The sequence below is a fragment of the Typha latifolia genome, chromosome 15 (genome assembly GCF_019914945.1).
Source record: "Typha latifolia isolate L0001 chromosome 15, TyphaL0001v2, whole genome shotgun sequence".
Classification (NCBI taxonomy): Eukaryota; Viridiplantae; Streptophyta; class Magnoliopsida; order Poales; family Typhaceae; genus Typha; species Typha latifolia.
In genome coordinates, this window is record NC_133100.1 from 637,136 (window position 1) to 657,077 (window position 19,942).

The 19,942-nt window shown below is 35.6% G+C and overlaps 3 protein-coding genes across 3 annotated transcripts; all 3 read right to left on the reverse strand.

Annotated features, from left to right (window-relative positions):
* Positions 1–336: 336 nt before the first annotated feature.
* On the reverse strand, positions 337–1,232 carry LOC140802085 (uncharacterized). Its single transcript, XM_073157514.1, has one exon. It carries the CDS (start codon positions 1,184–1,186, stop codon positions 497–499), a length of 690 nt encoding a protein of 229 aa, XP_073013615.1. The 5' UTR covers positions 1,187–1,232; the 3' UTR covers positions 337–496.
* Positions 1,233–4,179: 2,947 nt separating this feature from the next.
* Positions 4,180–5,737, reverse strand: LOC140802420 (HVA22-like protein e). Its single transcript, XM_073157941.1, has 4 exons — positions 5,616–5,737; positions 5,455–5,481; positions 5,222–5,344; positions 4,180–4,670 (listed from the first exon to the last, which is right to left on the reverse strand). The coding sequence occupies exons 1-4, from the start codon at positions 5,660–5,662 to the stop codon at positions 4,442–4,444; spliced, it is 426 nt and encodes a 141-aa protein (XP_073014042.1). The 5' UTR covers positions 5,663–5,737; the 3' UTR covers positions 4,180–4,441.
* Positions 5,738–8,131: 2,394 nt separating this feature from the next.
* LOC140802418 (uncharacterized) lies at positions 8,132–11,134 on the reverse strand. The gene is made up of 4 exons (XM_073157940.1): positions 10,535–11,134; positions 9,395–9,635; positions 8,840–8,957; positions 8,132–8,653 (listed from the first exon to the last, which is right to left on the reverse strand). Exons 1-4 carry the CDS (start codon positions 11,080–11,082, stop codon positions 8,562–8,564), a joined length of 999 nt encoding a protein of 332 aa, XP_073014041.1. The 5' UTR covers positions 11,083–11,134; the 3' UTR covers positions 8,132–8,561.
* Positions 11,135–19,942: the final 8,808 nt, after the last annotated feature.

A 19,942-nucleotide genomic window follows, 5' to 3' on the forward strand; every position in this document is an offset into this window, starting at 1 on the left:
AGTTGGGGTACTTTTCAGCCTCTGATTGGTTATCAATAGCATCTTATTTTCTTCAACATTTACTCCCCTCCACTTCCGAATATTTTTCTTAAAGAATTTTGCATATAACACCCTACAGTTAAAAAGAATTTAAACCGTCTTTTTTGTACTATATGCCTTTCGCTCATTCTACTAAAAGGGAGGGCCCAAATAACGAATTAGAATAAACGTAGGGTGTTATATCAAAAATTTCCATATCACAGACTCTTTTTGCATATACACCCCTCAAAAATTCCTTTTTTTTTCCCATATACCCCCTCCCTCAACAGGAATTATTTAGGAACGAGATTAAGAAAGTTAAGAGAAAAGTTTCAATATTATTTTCTCATGAACTGGCTCTAAAAATAGAGAGCTAGTTTAATATCTACAAAAGATCTTTGACAAAAAGGACCTTTCTGAAACCAAAACTAAAATTATTATAACCTATAACTTAAAATATTTTTACTCATCCTTTCCCTCAGCTACAGCAAATTAGCATCCTTGCTTCTAGCCTCCTCTGCATGTTAACTTTTGCAATAAAGTCCTCAATTCTTCTGTTCAACTCTTCTGCAGGCAATCCTCTCTCTTCTTCTTCTTCTTCTTCTTCTTCTTCTTCTTCTTCTTCTTCTTCTTCTTCTTCTTCTTCTTCTTCTACTTCTTCTTCTTCTTCCTCCTCTTGCATCTCTTCAACAACGGACTCTACCTCATTCTCTATACTCTCTTCATCATCCAAAGGTCGTTGCTCCATGATCACACTGACCATCTCCTCTTCATCATCCAAAGGTCGTTGCTCCATGATCACACTGACCATCTCCTCTTTATTCTCCTCGCCATTGGCCACCACTACTCCTTGCAGGCTTCTGCTCCTCGCAATGTACTCTTCATACATGTCGGGCTCTTTGGCAGACCTTGCGAGCTTCGACTCGCCGACGAGGAAGACGACGATGACGTTTGACACAATGAACAAGCATTTCGGCGCGAAAACGGCTGACGCAATGCTAGGGAGAGACACCAAGAAGAAGGACTTCAAAGAGGAGAGCCAAATCGGGCTTGAGAGGAGGAGAACAAGCATTGCAGCTTTAGAAGAGTAGTCCATGAGGCTTGAGAGCAACTGGGTCTTTCCATATCTCTTCATGGCTTGAAGCTTCTCCATCTGAACCGCATCCATATCTTAGAAATCTTTGGTCAGTAGAAGAGGAAGTAGTACACATGAGAGTGATGAACTTGAGAGCAATGCAAGATGAGGGTTTTATAGAGAATGGAGAGAAGTCTCCTTTTGGATGCTTTCAATCACATGCTTGCCTTTGATCCTCTAAATTATTGTTGGATTCTCTTTACTTTCTAAGGCTTTCTTTTGATAAAATAATAATAAATAAAAAAGAAGCCATAAAAAGGTGATTGGTTCCTAATTGGATTCTATTTGCAATTAAAATATTAAAAAAACTCCTTATATTTAATAAATAAATTCCTAAATCCTAGAGGTGAATCTAACACACGAAACCTGTCCTTGTACTCGTCAAGTTCGCATTGGCCCAATCTTTTGAACTCTTTTGAGTGAATCTAGCCTACAAGGGATTTAAACACACATAATTATCTACAATTGCCTTCCTTTTTTTTTTGGGTGCAAATTAAAGGTAGGGGAAAATCTTGGTCTTTTGATGGATACCTAACTATGAAGCTTTTTACATATAAATAAAACTTTTGCATCATTGAACTTATGGTGCTACGTGTATGGTGAAAAATAAAATGCATAGAGAATAAAAACACAGAGAGAAAAGGGAGGGAGAAGAAAAACCCAAATCATATTTTGTTGTATTAATGAACAAATTTTTATATTATTTGACCTAAAAACTTAAGTAATTGAATAACGATGGGTATTATGTGTCTACCGGTGTATATATTTAAAAACCTAATAAGCTAATTAATTTGCTAAAAAGAATAAGAATATTGAATGATAAAGAGTCGTATGTGTGGTAAATCAAATTTAGTTATACTTTACTTTGCAAAATGAATCTAATATAATTATATATCATCGGATTATTATTTTTATCGCGAGAAGCAAAAAAATCATATTATCTCGGTTAAATAGATGCTATTGTCGTTCGGATTCAAAAATACTCGCATAATAATAAGTCTCTTTGATCAACCGAGCACTATTCCATTAGCATAACTAGATTACTATTATTGTATGTATAGATTTCTTATTTGATCGATAATTCTGCAAAAGCAAAATAAAAAAAAAGTAAGTGATATTGCAAATCGAAAATTATATTATTTTTTTTCGCACAAATGATCTAAAAATATAACCCTAAAACCATTTTCTATTCTTTAAAAAAAAAAAAAACCGAGCCTTAGGGAGTAAGGAAACATGGGGATATATATGGGTCCAAGGCCAGAGGCTAACTTTGTTCTCTCTCTACTCTTCTAAAAGTCAACAAGAATATTGTGGTATATATGGACACAATCATGTTACATTCCACTCGAGTCAACATCACTAGCCTGCTAATAATTAATTTTTGTGATTAAGAGTTAATAGGAAATCATTAATCTTTGTTTTAGTCTTCCATGAGTGACACATGGAAGTGATTCCATTAGAGTGTGTCAACTTTTTTTAGGTGGTAAAAAAGCTAAGCATTCATCTTTATGGCAAAGGGAATGTGATGGTCATGACTCATGAGGTGGAAGTGTCTTCTAGTATCTTACAACATTTATTAACTATTAAGTTTCTCTCAATCCCTTTGCCTTTCCTTTTCTTGGCATCATACTTATTAAAGCAATGTCATTGCCTTTTCTCATATTATCTATCAGCTTGGGAATTTTTAAGTTATGACTTTTTTTCTTTAATTCAATTCATAACAATATTATTAGTATTAAGGGAAAAAAATATAGGGATAATTACAATTTAAAGTTTTGCCTAACTACATAGAGGTAATATGAATTCTCCTCTTACTATTATTATTATTATGGATTGATCATGATAGTCCATTCTATAGAACTTAAATTGTTAAATTGTTCATTCTCTATATAATTTAAGTTTTTTTTGAATAATTTGTAAGTTAACATGGTACTACAGTAGGAGGTTCTTGTTGACGTGGAAGTGAGATTTGTTTGAGAAATCCAAAAGTACATAATTTTTTGTTAGTTGAATGGTTTTTATCCACTAATTAATTCACTTATCCCTTCTTGTGGTCCACTATCCTAGACTTTATCGATTAAAGTTGCGTGTAGTTTATATATATATATATATAAATTTTATTCAACTAAGGAATCCCTACGTATCCGTAATGGGTATGATATCGCATTTGATGAGTTACCTAAGAGGGAGGAAGCTCAATAATCACTCGTGTGTGGAGATCTAAGATGTGGAGGTAATTATTTTCGTTTAAAGAGTTAGTGTTGATTGATATTCTATCTACCATGTCGACACGTAAATCTCCAATCCTGATAAAAAAATATTATATCGGACAATTATCAGTTCTGTCAGGTATATCTATTTCCTATTTTCATTCAATGAGACTACAAAGGCGAGGTTGGGTTCGACCCGAATTAGAGCAAGAGTGTAAAATTCTAAAACTCTATTATAGATTCTACTTGACATTCTTCCCTTCGAGACTAAGTATGTAGGCCAATGTGAATCTACAAACAATACATGGGCGGCAATACAATGAGTCAAGAACAGTGGTTAACCCAAAAAGTCTTTCTGGGTCCGAGGAAAAAAGATTGGAATATGAGAGTAGGAGGAGATTGATGGCAACTCACAACTTCTATCAGAAGAGAAGTAGTAGTTGAAAGACAAAGAGTATCTCCATGAAAGTGCTATTTAACAAGAGTATTCTCCGACAAGAGTGGAGCCATGAGTTATTCCTTTGGTTGGAATGCCAATTTCTTATATAGGAAGAAAGAGGAGTGCATACATTTGTTAATGTTGAGTATCGCATGTGAGAGAATAATACCCTATAGAAAAAAGTAAGAGTAGAAGCGAGAAGAGTTTAGTTTGATTCTATAGCCCTCGCCTAATGGCATAAACTTAGGGATGCTTATGGATCGGGTCGGGCCAAAATAAAACTGAGCTCGGACTTGGACAAATCCTAGCCCAGTCCATTCCTGGATTAGTACTTGATCGAATTCATGTTTTTCGACTCATTATTATATTTTGTAGAGTGTTTGTAAACATATAGCAATGTATACTTCTCGTCGTATATATCTCATAATACAATACTTTAATTAAACACCTATTCATAAGTTTAATTGGGGCACAATTAAGTTCACACTTTTCTCGGGAAGAAGAAAAGAAGAAGAGTGTAACTTCAATTCAGAATGCAAAAAATGCTTCTAAACTGCAGTCTAATTTACATCACAAAACTTTGAACTATGATCACTTCAAAGAACAATCTTTATCCCTCATAAACCCCATTTTATTAGATCATCCAAGCACCTTCTTATAGAAGCCAAAGGAGACAAACTTCTTGATCTTATCCTTGTCTTTAGGAGAAGCAGTGGAAGAGGGGGTGGGTTTGATAGCTTCTCTTTTAGCCCCATGATTCATTAGCTTTTCCCTAACAAACTTGTCATATATGAAGGCAGCACCCTTGAACTGTGGAAGCACCATCCAGGCCATCAGCACAAGTTTCAGATCATACCATATGGGAATCCTGAAATAATAGAGATGACATTACATTACATGAATCATAAGTTCCAAGAAATTTTATTGGTCGAGACCGTATAAACGGTTTCAGTGGATTTCTAATAACCCTAGTCGTAAGTGTTTATTTTGTTTTGTTTCAAGGGAACGTATCTAGGTTTTTGAAATAATGTTTCCATTCTACCTATTGATGTAATCATCTGTATGCTTGATGCTGAATAAAGTTTCTACTCTATTTTTTAAATAATAAAATAGATATTCAAAATCATGCATTTTAATTTGGGCATAGTCGCAATCATATCCTAGAAGAAGTATAACAATAATTATAAGATTTGAGCGGATACGATCAAAACCGTTCAATACATACAATCGATATATTAATTTTAAAATTCTCTCAATTTAACCTGAATAATACCAATTAGACAAGATAATATGGAAAACAGAATATTGCATATAAAAGAAAAGGAGAAAAAAAACATATAAGTTTCATATTGAAAATAGCTAGAAAACAAAGTCACTAAAAACATAGGATTATTATATGCAAATGCCCAATAAATTTACCAGCAGATGAGTGATTCAAGAGCCATCTCCAGGAGAGTAATGAAGGAGTACAAGATCCAGTAAGCTAGCCACTGCTCGTCGTCGAGCTTCGACGGGCTCTCGATTGCTTGAATTGAAGCATATCTAAATCCAAATCAATCAAAATTCCAATCACATTCCATTCGGTTCATATATGAAGTCTAAAATTACTAAAAACTCCAATCAATTTGATTTTGGAATCAAAATTAACTCACAAAGGGTAGAGAAGCATGATGCTTGGCCTGCATGATTTGGAAAAACAAAAACCAATAGAATTAGCATCAAATTAAAGAGCTAGAAACTGAATTGAAGTTGAATTTGAATTTGAATTTGAATTGAATTGAATTGAACAAGAGAGAGAGAGAGAGAGAGATACCCAGCTATGGAGTGGAGATGAGTGAGGATTGTCCAAAATTGACCCATTTCTGTAGCCTTTTGAGAAGAGTTTCTAATAAATTTCTAATTGAGAGGTTTTGAAGTCTTTAAGGGGAAGAGAGAGAGAGAGAGGATATATAATAATAATTAGATGGAGGAAGGTGGGTGGTGAGAGGGGAAGACACTTGGCAAGACGCGAGAGGTGTTTGAAATCGACACGTGGCAGATTGATACAGCACCGACCAGATCAGCTGCGCAGGAAAAAGGCATAGGATGTCGGCAAATCCCAGTAGACACGTGTCGTGATTTGATTGCTGTTGAGTAGCTGAGCTCAGCTTTTTTTCTTTCGTTTTTTTTAAATTACGCTTTAATTTAAATACAATTGATATTTTAATTATAAAATCATACTTATATGATAAAAGTATATAGCTTGTGACTTAATACATAAGGGCAAGAATGTTGTTTTAATTTTATATTGATAAAAGATCAATATCTCTAGTGATTGTCTAAGTGTTGTTAACGCGATTAATGGGCATGTGAACAGGGTACGCACCCAATGGTGCTTGAATGTAAAAGGTGGATTAATACTTATCTTAGGATTAGAGTCTGTTCTACGAGTCGAGAAAACAATGTAGCGGCTCATAGAATTACCACTCAAGTCTGTAAAACCAGAGTCTGGACTGATCCACCAATATATTTAGATTGTAACCCGATCTTAATGAAGTATTAAAAGTCTACGAGCCATTATCAAAAAATATAAAATAAAAGATCAACCGTTGCACTTTAACCTAGACAACGAGAGTTTAACTAGCTTACGTTAAACTTAAGACTGACTCAAAATTAATCAACTCAAGCTTAAATCTAACTCTTAGTGGTCTATACTTTGCAAAATCAGATTAAACAAATAACTAAAATTAACATTTTATTTACTATATATGTATACATTATTTATACTTATATATAAATCGACAGCCCTAGAGTAAATACATTAGAAAAGGTGGGAAATTAACCTCTGAGCCAAAATCCAAGCAAGATGGCAAGTAATTATGGACAATTAATTATTTCTATGAAAACAACAAATCCAACAGTTTACTTAAGGGTATGGTTAGAATCACTTCTAGATAGAATTTAATTAATTTTATAACAAGTGTATAGGAATTCTTTTCATAACTTTCCTCTTTCCTATTTTACCATGGGCTTCAATAAATTTGTAACAAAATAAAGATTAGTTTTGAGACTCGAAAAAGTTAACTCATTTGACAACCAAATTCGGTCTCAAAATCATTATATTTCATTAGATACACTGAAATCTATAATAAATGTTTTTCCTAAGAGATCATAAAATTGATTGCAATAAGATTCTCTCTATCTCATTCTCTAAGCCTGCAAAGGGAGAGCCATTAGGCAAACCTAAGCAAAGAAACCAAGAAAAATTCTCTCATTGTTGAGAGATGGAGAGGAGAGAAATCCTTTGTATAGTGTGGTGGTAGTGCTGATGGCATTGGCCATTGGCAATGCCAATGGAGCAAGGCCTGCAAAGCTCAATGGCAATATTAATACACTTGGGATCAAAGAAGAGAGTCATTCGTGAAGGGATCCAAGTATCCAACGTCTAGGAGGTGGCCCAGATGAGCTGATTCCCCGCCTGCCGCCACCACCGCCACCCAGAAATGAGATCGACAAAGAAGATAGAATCCCAAATGAACCACAGCCACAACCGACACCCCCACTGACCTAGCGGTTAAAGAGAAATAAACAAGAGAGTTGAATTCCATGGATGTTCTCTTGTACATGTCTATAATGAAATAAGATCTCTATCATCTGTTATAAAACCTCCTGACTATTTTTCTTGACGGCTATCATGTTGAATTCTTTCGTAACTATTAGGAGATTGTGAGTGTCTTACGATGAAGGGTTTGGTGGTGGATCTACCCAGAGCGAGCGAGATAAATATTGGATGATACTATACATCTTGGCTCAAGAGATAGTCCCCTCAATTATATATATATATATATATATATATATATATATATATATATTATTTCTAGGCTCTATATCGATATGGAAAAGAAAACTATGATAGACTTAGTAGGCATGCTATTCTTGTGATAATTTTTTCCAAAATTTTGGACTCTACAGAGAAACAGGATACCTGAAAATAATCGGATAGACGGATAGTGTATCGATCAATAGATTCCCGTTTACTCCTGTCAAAAAGATAATCCTACGTTACTCATCCACTGCAATATTCAACACATTCTAACGTAAGTAAGACATCTGAAAATATATAAGCCAAATTACTGAGTTAGGAATATACCACTTATATATACTTTATATGCTCACTGTTAAATAGGATGAAATACTAAAGCTTGGTAGCTCCACTGCTTATGGCCACTGATTACAAAGCACTGTACACTGTCTTAATTAGGCCAAATTATAACTCAAATGTATACAAATTAAATGCACAATAGTCATTATAAACTGAAAACCAAAGGCAAATCACACTTTCAATAGAGATGCTGAAAGAAATGAAAGGCCCAATTCCACATATTGTAAATAATTGATTTGATTAACAACAAATGGCAACTTCCTAATCTGATATTTTTTTTAGGAGATGAACAACAAAAGGATTCATCTACCAAGAATGCTGGCAGATGGTACAGAAGAGGAAGTTGGGCATCTAACAACTCATGGTACTATCTTTACCACTGACACCTACAACTAACATTACAAAAGAAGCTAGGGCGGGCGATGCCACTAAAGCAGGTCAATTCCTGCAAATTAGGTTGCTATTGATCAAAATAAATCCTATAGAAAAGGAAAAGGAAAAAGAATTGGCAATGAGGTACTATTTCTCTTCACTCATAAAAATAGCTCGGCAATTTCCGAGACGAAGACTGAATGAATCCACCACTAATCCTAGAAAAGAATACGTCGGAACATGTCGTCAGAGTACAACAGCAACCTTCTCCAAAGATGTAAAAGGAATTGGAGTAGCTACCAAAGGTTCGTAATGGTCAGCTCCAGCACCACACCAGCCTGTGAATGAGAAGACACATTTAAGAGCAATATTAAAATACATAGTTGAGAATGTAGGCGTGAAAGAAGTATAAAAGATTCCCTTTACACGATATATTCCTCACTTACAGTAAACTGAGAACAGTAGATAACATAAAAATAGAGCTAGAGAATGGTGGCTTAATATGGCATCAGGTGCACAAGTACCTGTACCCTTCATGAACAAAAATATTGGAATTTCGCAGATTTGACCCCTAGGGCGGTGTGGAAGAAAGAACACGCAATTGTCTTCGTCGGCCATGGCATCAGAGCCATGAGCTTGAACCTGATAACACATACATAGAGAACTCAGAAGGCAAGCCAAGTGCTTCAAGAATCCTCGGTAATGCGTCAAAGCATTTATATTTTCTACAGGAAGGTTGTTCCTTTAATAAAAAAATTTCCCAGTGCTAGAGATGAGCTTCTTCTGAAGCACTGGTACCTTTTTTTTGTCCCGCACAAAGTAAATAAAAAGCAAGTACAAAGACAGACACCCATGTGCATGAAACTTCACATACAGATGGGTTGTGAGTTGTGCATGTGCACAAACATAACGGGAAACTGGATATAGGATTTATTCAATTATTATTTTGATGATAAGAGAGATATGATGATATACTATACAAAATAGCAATGAAGCAATGAACTACCAGGTCTTGAAATTGAAAATAGACCAAAACACGAGTGAATTTAAGAGTTCATAAAATTCTTTTGTAAACTCACCACATATACTTCCCGCTTAAATTCAGTTGCTAAGCATTCAATAGCAATGTCATCTCCGAATGCTGCAGCATGGCCATCCTGATTCTCGTCCACAGTTAATAAGCCATCCTCTGTGTACTGCAAAGTTATAATGTCGTACTCATCTTCAGGAGAGCCAGAGATCAGCATGTACTTTGCCCAACTAGACCCATCATTTACAAATATGCATCTCTCTTTATAAATAGATTCTGCAGCCACTTCCCTTCAGAAAAGAATTAAATGTAATAAGCACAATATAGCATGGTAGATCAGAACAAGCATGTGAAAAAAGAACAATCTATCAAGGAATAAACTAGATGTCATACTGTCTAATGCAATAACACTATACAATTCAATAAATGGTATTTAGTTCGATTGAACATCTTTGACGAACTGTGAAAGCACCTACAGCAGGAATGGTATTAGGATTCTCAAGATAACAAATGACCTACAATAGCAAGTAGTATAGTGAAACTTAGAGATGATGCCAAAGTACAAGAAGAGAGAGTTTCCGCACTCAAGGCTCTCACCAATGCATGGGATTTGGAAAGAGCAAGTTCTGTACAACCTTAGATCCATTAGAGGAAAAGTTATTCGTGTAATATAAACCCGTGCCACCTGGTGGTGGGCATGTTATGGTAAGCTTTAACATCAACTAAGTGACACCATCAAATTATAATGCTTCAGTACTCAGAAGTCAAAACTAATCCATTTGAAAGCAATGCAGGTAATTGACATTTTCATGCCCCTATCATAATTAGAAAGCAGGATGACAAAATCCTGTGTTTAAGCAATTTTACCACGGAATTTGGACAAAAAGAAACAGAAACTGAAACGCTTTCTTGGTTTAATGGATAACTTCTAAGTTCAAATGTATTCTCCCTAACAAAGGAAAGTTACTAGGACTAAGACGGGATTCAGATTAAAAAAGAATTTACTTTATTTCACTATTTTAGTGCAGTATACACAGGACTCAACCACAATACTTTCACCAATCCAGAGTTCACATAATAATCCAATCTAATTAAAGGCAACACAGGGAATTAGAATACTAGGGAACCAAGAAAGGCCAACGGAAATAGGAAGAAGGAAGAAATCAAGAGATAGAACGATAATAGCTACCTTTGTATCCGTAGATCTACGAGCTCCTGGATCGCGGCGCCAAATTGCTCGCGATCCTCCTTCTTTGCGAGGAGCTTCACCTCCTGGACGATGTGTATCCCCCACCCGGCTTTCAGATCCGGCGAGTAGAGATGCCGGATCGCCGCGTCCACCGCCTCCTTACGTTCCTCCGCCGCGTAATCCTCCAAGAATCTTCTCACCGTCCTCTTCCTCAGCTCCCTCGCCTCCACCTTCGATCCCATCGCCCTCCTCGCCGCCGTGAACAGGCAGTTCCCGTCCGCCTCCACGTCGCCGCCGTGCTCTAATCGGAATACGGCAGCCGGCGCCGCCTCGTCCGCCGGATTCTTCCAGGAGACTCCGCGATCTGAGATCTTCTCCAGGCTCCGCCGCTGCTGGTCCTCTAATCCGGGCAGCGAGCCCCATAATGACGCAATCGGCGGAGGTGGAACAGCGATAGGTGTTGCATCCGTCCATTGGAGGAGCAGGGGAGGCGGTGGCGGAGCTAGGGTTTCGGCGACGGCGCTCGAATCGCAGAAGAGCTTCCCCATTTTAGGGTTTCTTTCTCTTTTTTTTTTCTTTTTTTTTTCCTCAGCTATTAGGAAGAGGGGGGAGGACCGTTGCAAATGGGAGCCAAAGAACACGTGGTAAAATTTAATAGGAAGAACGTAAAGTTGTTCCGCCAGAACAAGGTAACGAGGTATCTAGCCGTTGGGCATGGGAAAGTTACATTTCACACCCTATACTCTCTATGATTACGGCTCACGTCCTACATTCTCGAAATGTAATAGAATTCAACTATAAATTTGTGAAACTATAGGGGCGGAAGGTATAAGTAATTTTGAACTTTGGCGAGCAAACGTCAAGCTCATTCATAGAGTGGGCTTGGGCTTTCAATTCTTATATTGGGCCTTATGCTTACCAGGATATTTGGTCCATACGTGGGCTTGGGCTTTACTAAATCTCTATTTTGGGCCACAAGTGGGCTTGGGCTTTACTAAATCTCTATTGGGCTCTAAACAAGTGCTTTATGAAGGGAAGTTATTATCAGGATGGTTAAGTTAAATCTTAATTAGAGTGTTTCTATTCAAGATGTAATTAACGTTTCTATGTAAGGAAATTAAAATTAAAATTCTAGAATAATTATACAGTTGTTACTCTCTGTATATGAGGAAGACAATTAATTTTTCTCTTAAAATTTTTTTTTCTAATCTTTTCTTTTTCCTGTTTTGTAGTATATTTTTCACTACTCCTCCAATTTTTTTTTTCTTCTAACATTTTTTCCCCTCTAGTAAGTACTTATTTTCTTAGACGACCTAGCGAATATGGTAATATTTTATCCTAAAATAACAAATTTTTAGATAAAAAATTAATCTATTTAAGGTTAAAAAAATTAGAATAAGAATTACACATAGAGACGATCCCCGAGAGGCTATAAAGAATAAGTGATAAACACCTACAACCTATCTAATATTATAATAAATTACTCCTAATGGGGGGTTATACTTAAATAGTTAAAGAGAATCACGATGTATATGAATATTTCTCGAATTTGAATAGAAAATAATTTTACAAATTACATCCTATTTTTTTCTTAAAAAATTCCTAACAATAATTTTCATACACCACTCCTTGACATTTTCTTAGAGAGTTGATCACTTTTGTTCTTGGTATGCCTGTCAAACATAATCCCTGCATCAAACTTAAGGACTCACATGCCATGTTGTGATGTTGGTCTCCCTTCCAATAATTCCCCCCAACCACAATAATCCACTCCTTTAAACTAAAAATAAAACAATTCTTGTTGTACTACTACTAGTCATTGAGTCAGGATAAAGCCATCATCAACCCTTGTTCTCTTTTGGAGATCATGGTAATTTGACTGACTCATGATAAGAGTTTTGTGCACCTCCATCAGCCATGAGAGGAGACATTATTGATCAACTCAAAAGGACATCTTTTTCTTCTTGTCTTCCATTGCTATGAATCATGAATGAGAATCACTTTCCTCCTTCTCTTTTAGGCAATTTTGTGGGCTTTGGTGGCTACCACTCTTTATATTATGTTTGCTTTGCTTTCTGGAATTGACTTCATAATCTCTCTCTCTATCTATCTGTCTATCTATCTAACTGCAGGCCATCTCCTGTTCATTCTTTTTAGTCTATTGTGACTTATATTGATTGTCTGCACCCTGGAGTGAAGGAAATATACTTCTCAAAGTATTGAGACATAATATAATTTTAAGAATTAAAATATAAAAATTAGTTAGTAATTTCAAACATATCATATTAAATAAGATAGTTAATATATAACTTAGTTATCCATTAGATATTTACATTATAAAAAAAAAAGATAAAATTTGAAAGTAAACATCTTGAGGGAATGAGAGACTTATAGTGTAATTTAAAGGTAGAAGAGTTAGAAACATAACAAACCCCACAAGGGAAGGGGTGTTTTTGGGAATTTCCCTATAACAGTGAACAAAGGACCTTGTACAAATTGCCCAACTCCTTATTTTAGGTGGAAGATAGAAAGGGAGTCTTATTTGCACTCAAGGCCACCACCAGAGACTAAGGCACAGAGGGTGGTCACACTCACAGCTCACAAGAGGCCAATTACAAATACCAACAATTCACATGATTGGGATACAATTTTTGGGTCAAAGTACACAAACTTTTTCTTATCCTCCATCATTTCCCATCTACCCCATAAAAACTTTTATCCTGGCCCAAATTATGCTGCAACCTGCTACTTTACCACTGTCCCAATCTTTTTTCCTTGCCCTGCTACCTTTTTTTCTCTTTTTTTTGGACAGTTTTTGACCAAATTAGCCTCCTCAAAAGCTTATCTACATTAAAAGAAAAAGTCTAACTATGAATATAAGATAATGAACTGAACAACTAGACCAATCCTCCTATTAAACGATTCACACATGGGCCATCTCATCGAGCTATTGCAGTGAGCTATAGTAATGTTGTCAAATTAGACTTTGAAACCCCAGTAATACTGAGCCGTCAAGCTCGAGCGAAATTGCTTAGCCAAATCAAGCTATTAAATTTGCTTGCCCTACACTTACGAGCAAAGAATTATTTCCTCTGCCCATTCTAGGGCTAGACCCCATAATCTCTTGTCATGGGGTGGTACCAACCTATCTGTAACTATCATCTGTGCTACTACGTATGGTTGGTGACTCAAAATCTAAATGTTTTATTCTACGTTAATAATATGTATAGTAAATTAGAAAATTATTCCTTAATTTACATTTATCGATTAAAACAAAAAAAAATATTAATAAAATACAGAGGTTGATTGTGTTATCACAATCAAATATGCTAGAGATACACATCAAACTTTCTCGCTCTCCTCACTCTTGTCATATATTATTATATTTATACATAATTGTTCATAAAGTGCTAATAAAATTAGCATTTTATATTTAAAATAGAAGGACAAAAATATTAATATTTTATATTTTATATAAAATGCTAATAAATTAAATATCTTTCTATCAAATTCATGTGGTGTTGGGTGAGATTTTCAAAATAGACGTCTTCAAAAGATATTTAGGGTTAATTATGCTTACAGTCTTACACTCCTATTATTATATCCAATTTTTATGAAAATCCTTTAATTTTTTTGGGGTTATAATATCTCCTTAAATTTTAGGGAAATTTCAGTGTCACCCTTCTGTTAATGTGCCATAAGAAAAATTAGATGAGTTAGCTTATGTGGCAATCATATTTCCTCGAAATGACCTAGATGCCTAATAGAGATTTAAATATAATTTTATTCTTAGCCCTTTAATTAAATTAAATTTAAATACTAATTCCCCTCCTCTTCCCCATCTCACTATCACCACCATCGGCGAGGGGCTTGGGGTGCAGTCGGCCAAGATATCGAGGTGCAACACCAGAGTATTGTCCGTCAGCCTTGAGAAGGAGCTTTCATTAGCAATGGCCGAGGAGAGCGAGGGCTGTCATGAGCAACGAGGGCAAGGGTAGCCACGAACTATGAGGATGAGGGTAGCTGAGGATGGCGGCGTTGTGTGAGCGAGGTCAAGTGTGGTAAAAGACTTGAATCGAATAAAAGAGGAGGGTGGCCAAGGAGGGCGACAATGAGTTGCAAGGACTCGGATCGAATAGAGGAGAAGAGTTGCCGAGGACGGCAACGTAGAGTTAGCGAAGTCACGCGCAAAGGAGGACATGGATTAGAGAAAGGAGGAGGAGAGGGTCTTCCATGCTAGCACTAGAAGACGAAGGAGAGGGAGAAGAGGAGCAGTGACACTGGGAGATGAGGTTAAGTTGAGGACAATTATGTATTTTGTTTTTAAATTTTATTTTATTTAAAAATTAATAATATAATATATTTATTACGAGTATAATAGTCATTTCTTGTATTCTTGCACAATCGTTTCACTTAGATTTAGACATGATCATTGGGCGGGGGCGGGCGAGTTCAGGCTGGGCTTTTTGGGCTAACCGGGCTTAAGTATTTGTTCACGGCCCGACCCACCAATCACTTGGGCCGGGCCGGGTTTAGGCCGAGCTAGAATAGTCCAGCCCGTTATCGTCCGTCGGCCCATGAGAGATCGGGCTAGCCGGTCGGGCCGGGCCGGCCCGACCCACCAATCATTCGGCCCAACCTATATTTTAGCTATTTTTAGAATTTTGTTAACTATTAGCTTTTTTTTTAAATATTTTTATTCCTCCATCTAAAAAAAATCAAAATAAATTAGAAAATTTTAAAGGTGTGCTTAAAATAATGCAAAACGGTATAATACCAAAAAAATTTACTGTAGCAGTGGTAAAATACTGTAGCAAAACGGGCAAAGTACTGTACCAACCCGGGGGCCACTGTATCATAACAGGTGGGCTTTCGGGCCGGGTCGGGCGGGCAAAGAGCTGGCCCGTTTCGCCCACGAGTAGTTCGGGCTCGGGCCGGGCCGGGCCTAAACTGGGTATGGGCCGAGCTTAGCCTGGTCCAAACCGGGCCGGGCACGGGCGGGCTGGGCCATTTGATCATGTCTACTTAGATTCAAAGTCCGTGAGAATATTGTAACCTAAAATAATTTAAGAGGTTTGCGTGAAAAATCAACTACAGTATAAGGGGTGTGAGAGTAATTAATCATAATATTTATGGAGGTGGGTCCTTTGATTAAAAAAAAAAAAGAAAAGCTTGTGAGAGGGCTAATTTGGTCAAATACTCCCTTTTGGATGAATAAACTTTCTGAGTTTGATTGATCGTATAAGAGATATTCCAAACAGTACGAAATGTAATTCTAGCGTTGAAAAATGGATGGGCCCCATCCGAGTCAGCATCAAATGGACGTATCAGGAACCAAGGTACATCCCCATGTGCGCCAGTGGTCCCACAGTGGACCAGCAAACAGTGGTAATAAAAACCATCCAGGATCTGACACGTGTACTCATTCAGATTTCAAATTTTGTTTTATAAGCTTTCAAGAGATCGTAATTTGTAAGTTTGAACCTCGTTTATTAAAAATACTATTAATTGTTTTTTTAATCTCGCTGTCATATCGATATATATATATATATTTATGTGGACATATCTCTCACAAGCTAGAGTTTTATATAGATACCATTCAGGTTATTTTAATAATTATATAGTAAAATTTGAAATATTTAATAAATGAAACATAAATACGCACTTGACTAAGAAAAAGTTTGATCAATTTAAGTTAATTGTATATGAACATTCAACAATTACTTATATTTTTATTTACCCTCAATTTATTTTTCTCTATTTTTTTGAAACATAATCAAGTGACAATCCCTTCATATATTTTGCACCCCCAAAAAAAATTCAAATGGGCAACTATCAAAAGAGTCATTTAAATTAATATATAAATCCCACGTGGCATGTTCTATAACGTGGGGCCCATATGAAAGCTAGCAATGGACGTATCAGACACGAGGGTGCATTTCCCACGTGGCTTCCACTCACACCAACCCAACAAGAACAAACCAGACCAGCCTAGCGAGTAAAACCCAGAGATTTAAAATTATATCGTAGTTAATAAATAAATAAACGAGAGATAGAAATTATACTCACCGTTAAAAGTTAAACATGGAAAACAAACATTTAGATATTTATTAGTCGACAATTATTTCTTTAATGAAAGATAAAAGTATTTAACTATCCATCAATTGAATGTGACATATGGTTTCATTTTAGTTCTTCTTTTTACTTAAAAAAAATCTTAAGCAAGCTTATTTAAGTCATTTTTATATTAATAGTTATTTCAACTTAACTATATTATAATAATTTATTAAAGAAAACCGATATGTGTTTTGCATTTTGGGACTGTAAAAGCAATATGCATGGAAATAAAAAATAATAATATTTGAGGTAATGATACGACTTGGTCGGATTATATCTACTCACGGCTTTGAGTTCATTGGGATTAGCCTATTTATCCAGTTTATATTTGCTTGAGAGAATAAAACCTTTTGCTAAGGGAGCGTTCGAACGCTAAGGACCCGCCGTCACAGCGATAGAGAATAGTATTTGCACATTCGAACACGCCATGAGGAAAATTATTGGTTTATTAGGGTTTTAACTTAGTTGTTGATTTGTTAGAATTTTAACTTAATTGGTCCCTAGGGTGAGCCTTTATAAATATATGGAGGAAACCCTAATTGAAGGATGATCTTGGATAATTGAAATTAGCTTTGACCTTTATTTCATTCTCAACTTGTCTCTAATCATTGGTGGCTTCTCCCATCTCCTTTCTTCCACCACCCAAGTGCTTGGTCATGAGCCTCTATAAATATGTGGAGGAAACACTAATTGAAGGATGATCTTGGATAATTGAAATTGGCTTTGGCTTTTATCTCTTTTTCAACTTATCTCTAATCATTGGTGCCTTCTCCCATCTCCGTTCTTCCACCGCCCAAATATTTGGTCGACTTCTTCCAGCTTCTAAACCTCATTTTCTACAACAACTTCTCCCCATTCACACTAAGGAGTTACCCTAACATCTATCTAACCATTAGAGGGCTATAAGCTAGGATTTCATTGACCTTCGACCACTATTTGGCCGATATCTTAAGATGTAATCATCCAAATTCTATGATCTTCGATTCATTGGAAAAAAATTTCCAAGAGCGACAACATATCCAAAATTCAGGATGATCCATCGGTTAGATTGTTTACAAATCTTTTCGAAAGTACGAGCTTAACCGAGTCCAGAACCGTTGCGGATCGGATCAGACTGGTTCATAATGACAATTCTAAATGCTGAAGTCGATATAGTTTTTTTATATAAAATAATTTTATTTTTATGATAGACTAAGATGTATAATTTTACATTAACAGCTTGAACAGTAGAACACGTAATTTTTATATCTTGTATCTTTAGATTAATTTTCCTTCATACAAATAGTTAAAAATAATTTTAAAAATTATTTAATATTATTCATAATACTGTAGTCCGATATTTAAATAATATTAGAAATGTTTTTTAGTTTAATTTAAAACATTTAGTTACAATTATAATATTTAAAAATAGCGGCAATTGTTTAAATATCCAATTTATAACCTCACCTTTCACACCAACACTATGATGAGATGGACCCCACCTGACTAAATAGCAGGGACCACCCCCAGGAATCCCATTACTATGCCACCACGTCAGCAAGAGCAAAGAGGGAAAAGTTCAGCTGTTTGCTGTTTACCCGGAGCAGCCATGGTGGCCCTGCGATAGATCACGTGAGGTCAGAGCCAATCCCTGGCGTAGATATCCTTGGGCCCGACGACCTCCGATCCACCCAATCCAGCGCCGCCACGTGCGCTCGAAGGACTGGCGGCGTTCATGTTGTGTTAGATCCTTGGGCCCCACGCGTCCGACGTGATGGTGGATGAGAGTCATCACAGTCTTTTCCCTCTCTCTCTCTCTTTTCCCGCCTCGGAATACGCGCCGAGCACTGCTGTTGCATGCGGGCTCTTCTTTTTCGCCTCGGAAATCACGCCACCTTTTTTATGCTCAATTATCGTCGGAATGTATATATATATCAGAGATTCAGAATGCATGGCGTTCTTATGGGATCTTCTGAGGTGCATGCATGCCTTGAGTTTGATATAAATTCTCTACTTAGACGTTAAATATAATCCATCCCTTCTTGAACGAGTAGATCTGTAGATGGCTTTTTGAAGGAAAGGTGGAGCTGAAGTTGAATGCTTTTTTTTTTTTTTTTTTTTCTAAACTAAAGATTAGTTTCCATATTCCAAGTAGGAAGAAGTTAGTTCATTTTGAGCATTATAAATCGGCTAAATAAGCTCCTAATAAGCTTTTAAGATTTAGGAGCCATTTGGTACGTCAAAGTATTTATTTATAAATTATACAACTAAACACTTTTATATATATATATATATATTAGTCAAATATTTTCTACTATAATTATTTGGATAGGTTATGCAGAAATTTTAATCATAATTAAAATAATGCGATAAAGTTATACAAATTTTTTATTATAATTAACGTACTTATTCGCAGTTTACTAATCAAATATTAATTTCTATATTAACTTATTTAAATTTTTTATTACGTTTTATAATCAAATAATAAAAGTATATATATAATTATTCTTAAAATCCTTGAGGCAGGAACCAAATGAAACGTCAGTCTATTCTACCCAGCTGCCAACTAACAAAAATTCCCATCAAATAAAGGTAGAACTTTATTATATATAGTATAAAGGATGATCTTTATATTAGTGTTTGATTTAAAAAAATGGAATGATTATAGAAGATGAAGAACATTAATCTTTTATCATATTGTGATAAAAAGATCTTATGAAAGTTCTCTATCCAAACCTTATTATCTTGCAATTTGTTATAATTCCTGGGATTAAGGAGGTTATCCCATTTTGCCTCACAATCAAATGGAACTTATACATAAGAGAGTGTATTAGACTACAAACATTATGTTCAAGTTTTAAAAAAATTTATTTAATTATTTGTTGTGCTATTTGTTGTGCCAAAGGATCTTAAATGCGTAAATGGGTTTTACAATCCTAAAGCATGCTAAATGCTAAAAAAAAAACTTAAATAATTTTTAAAAAGTTTGAGTGTAGTATTCATAATATAACTCATGTATACTTACACATAATATTTTCTTAGTACTCTAAAATTATGGGTAGAATGATCCTATTAATTCATCAAGATATCATATGTTCCTAGAGATATTCAATTATATTAATCAAGGACAAGCTTTATAAAACCCATAGGGTTAAATTCTTCACTTGTCCCTATAAAATTATCCAATGTGGGATCTGTGGCAACTTATTATTGTGAGTACTGCACACTTATTGTGACCTTAAATGCATTAAACATTGTCTTAATTACCTGTATCACATTAATTCTTTTTCAAAGGAATGCAAATTAATGATA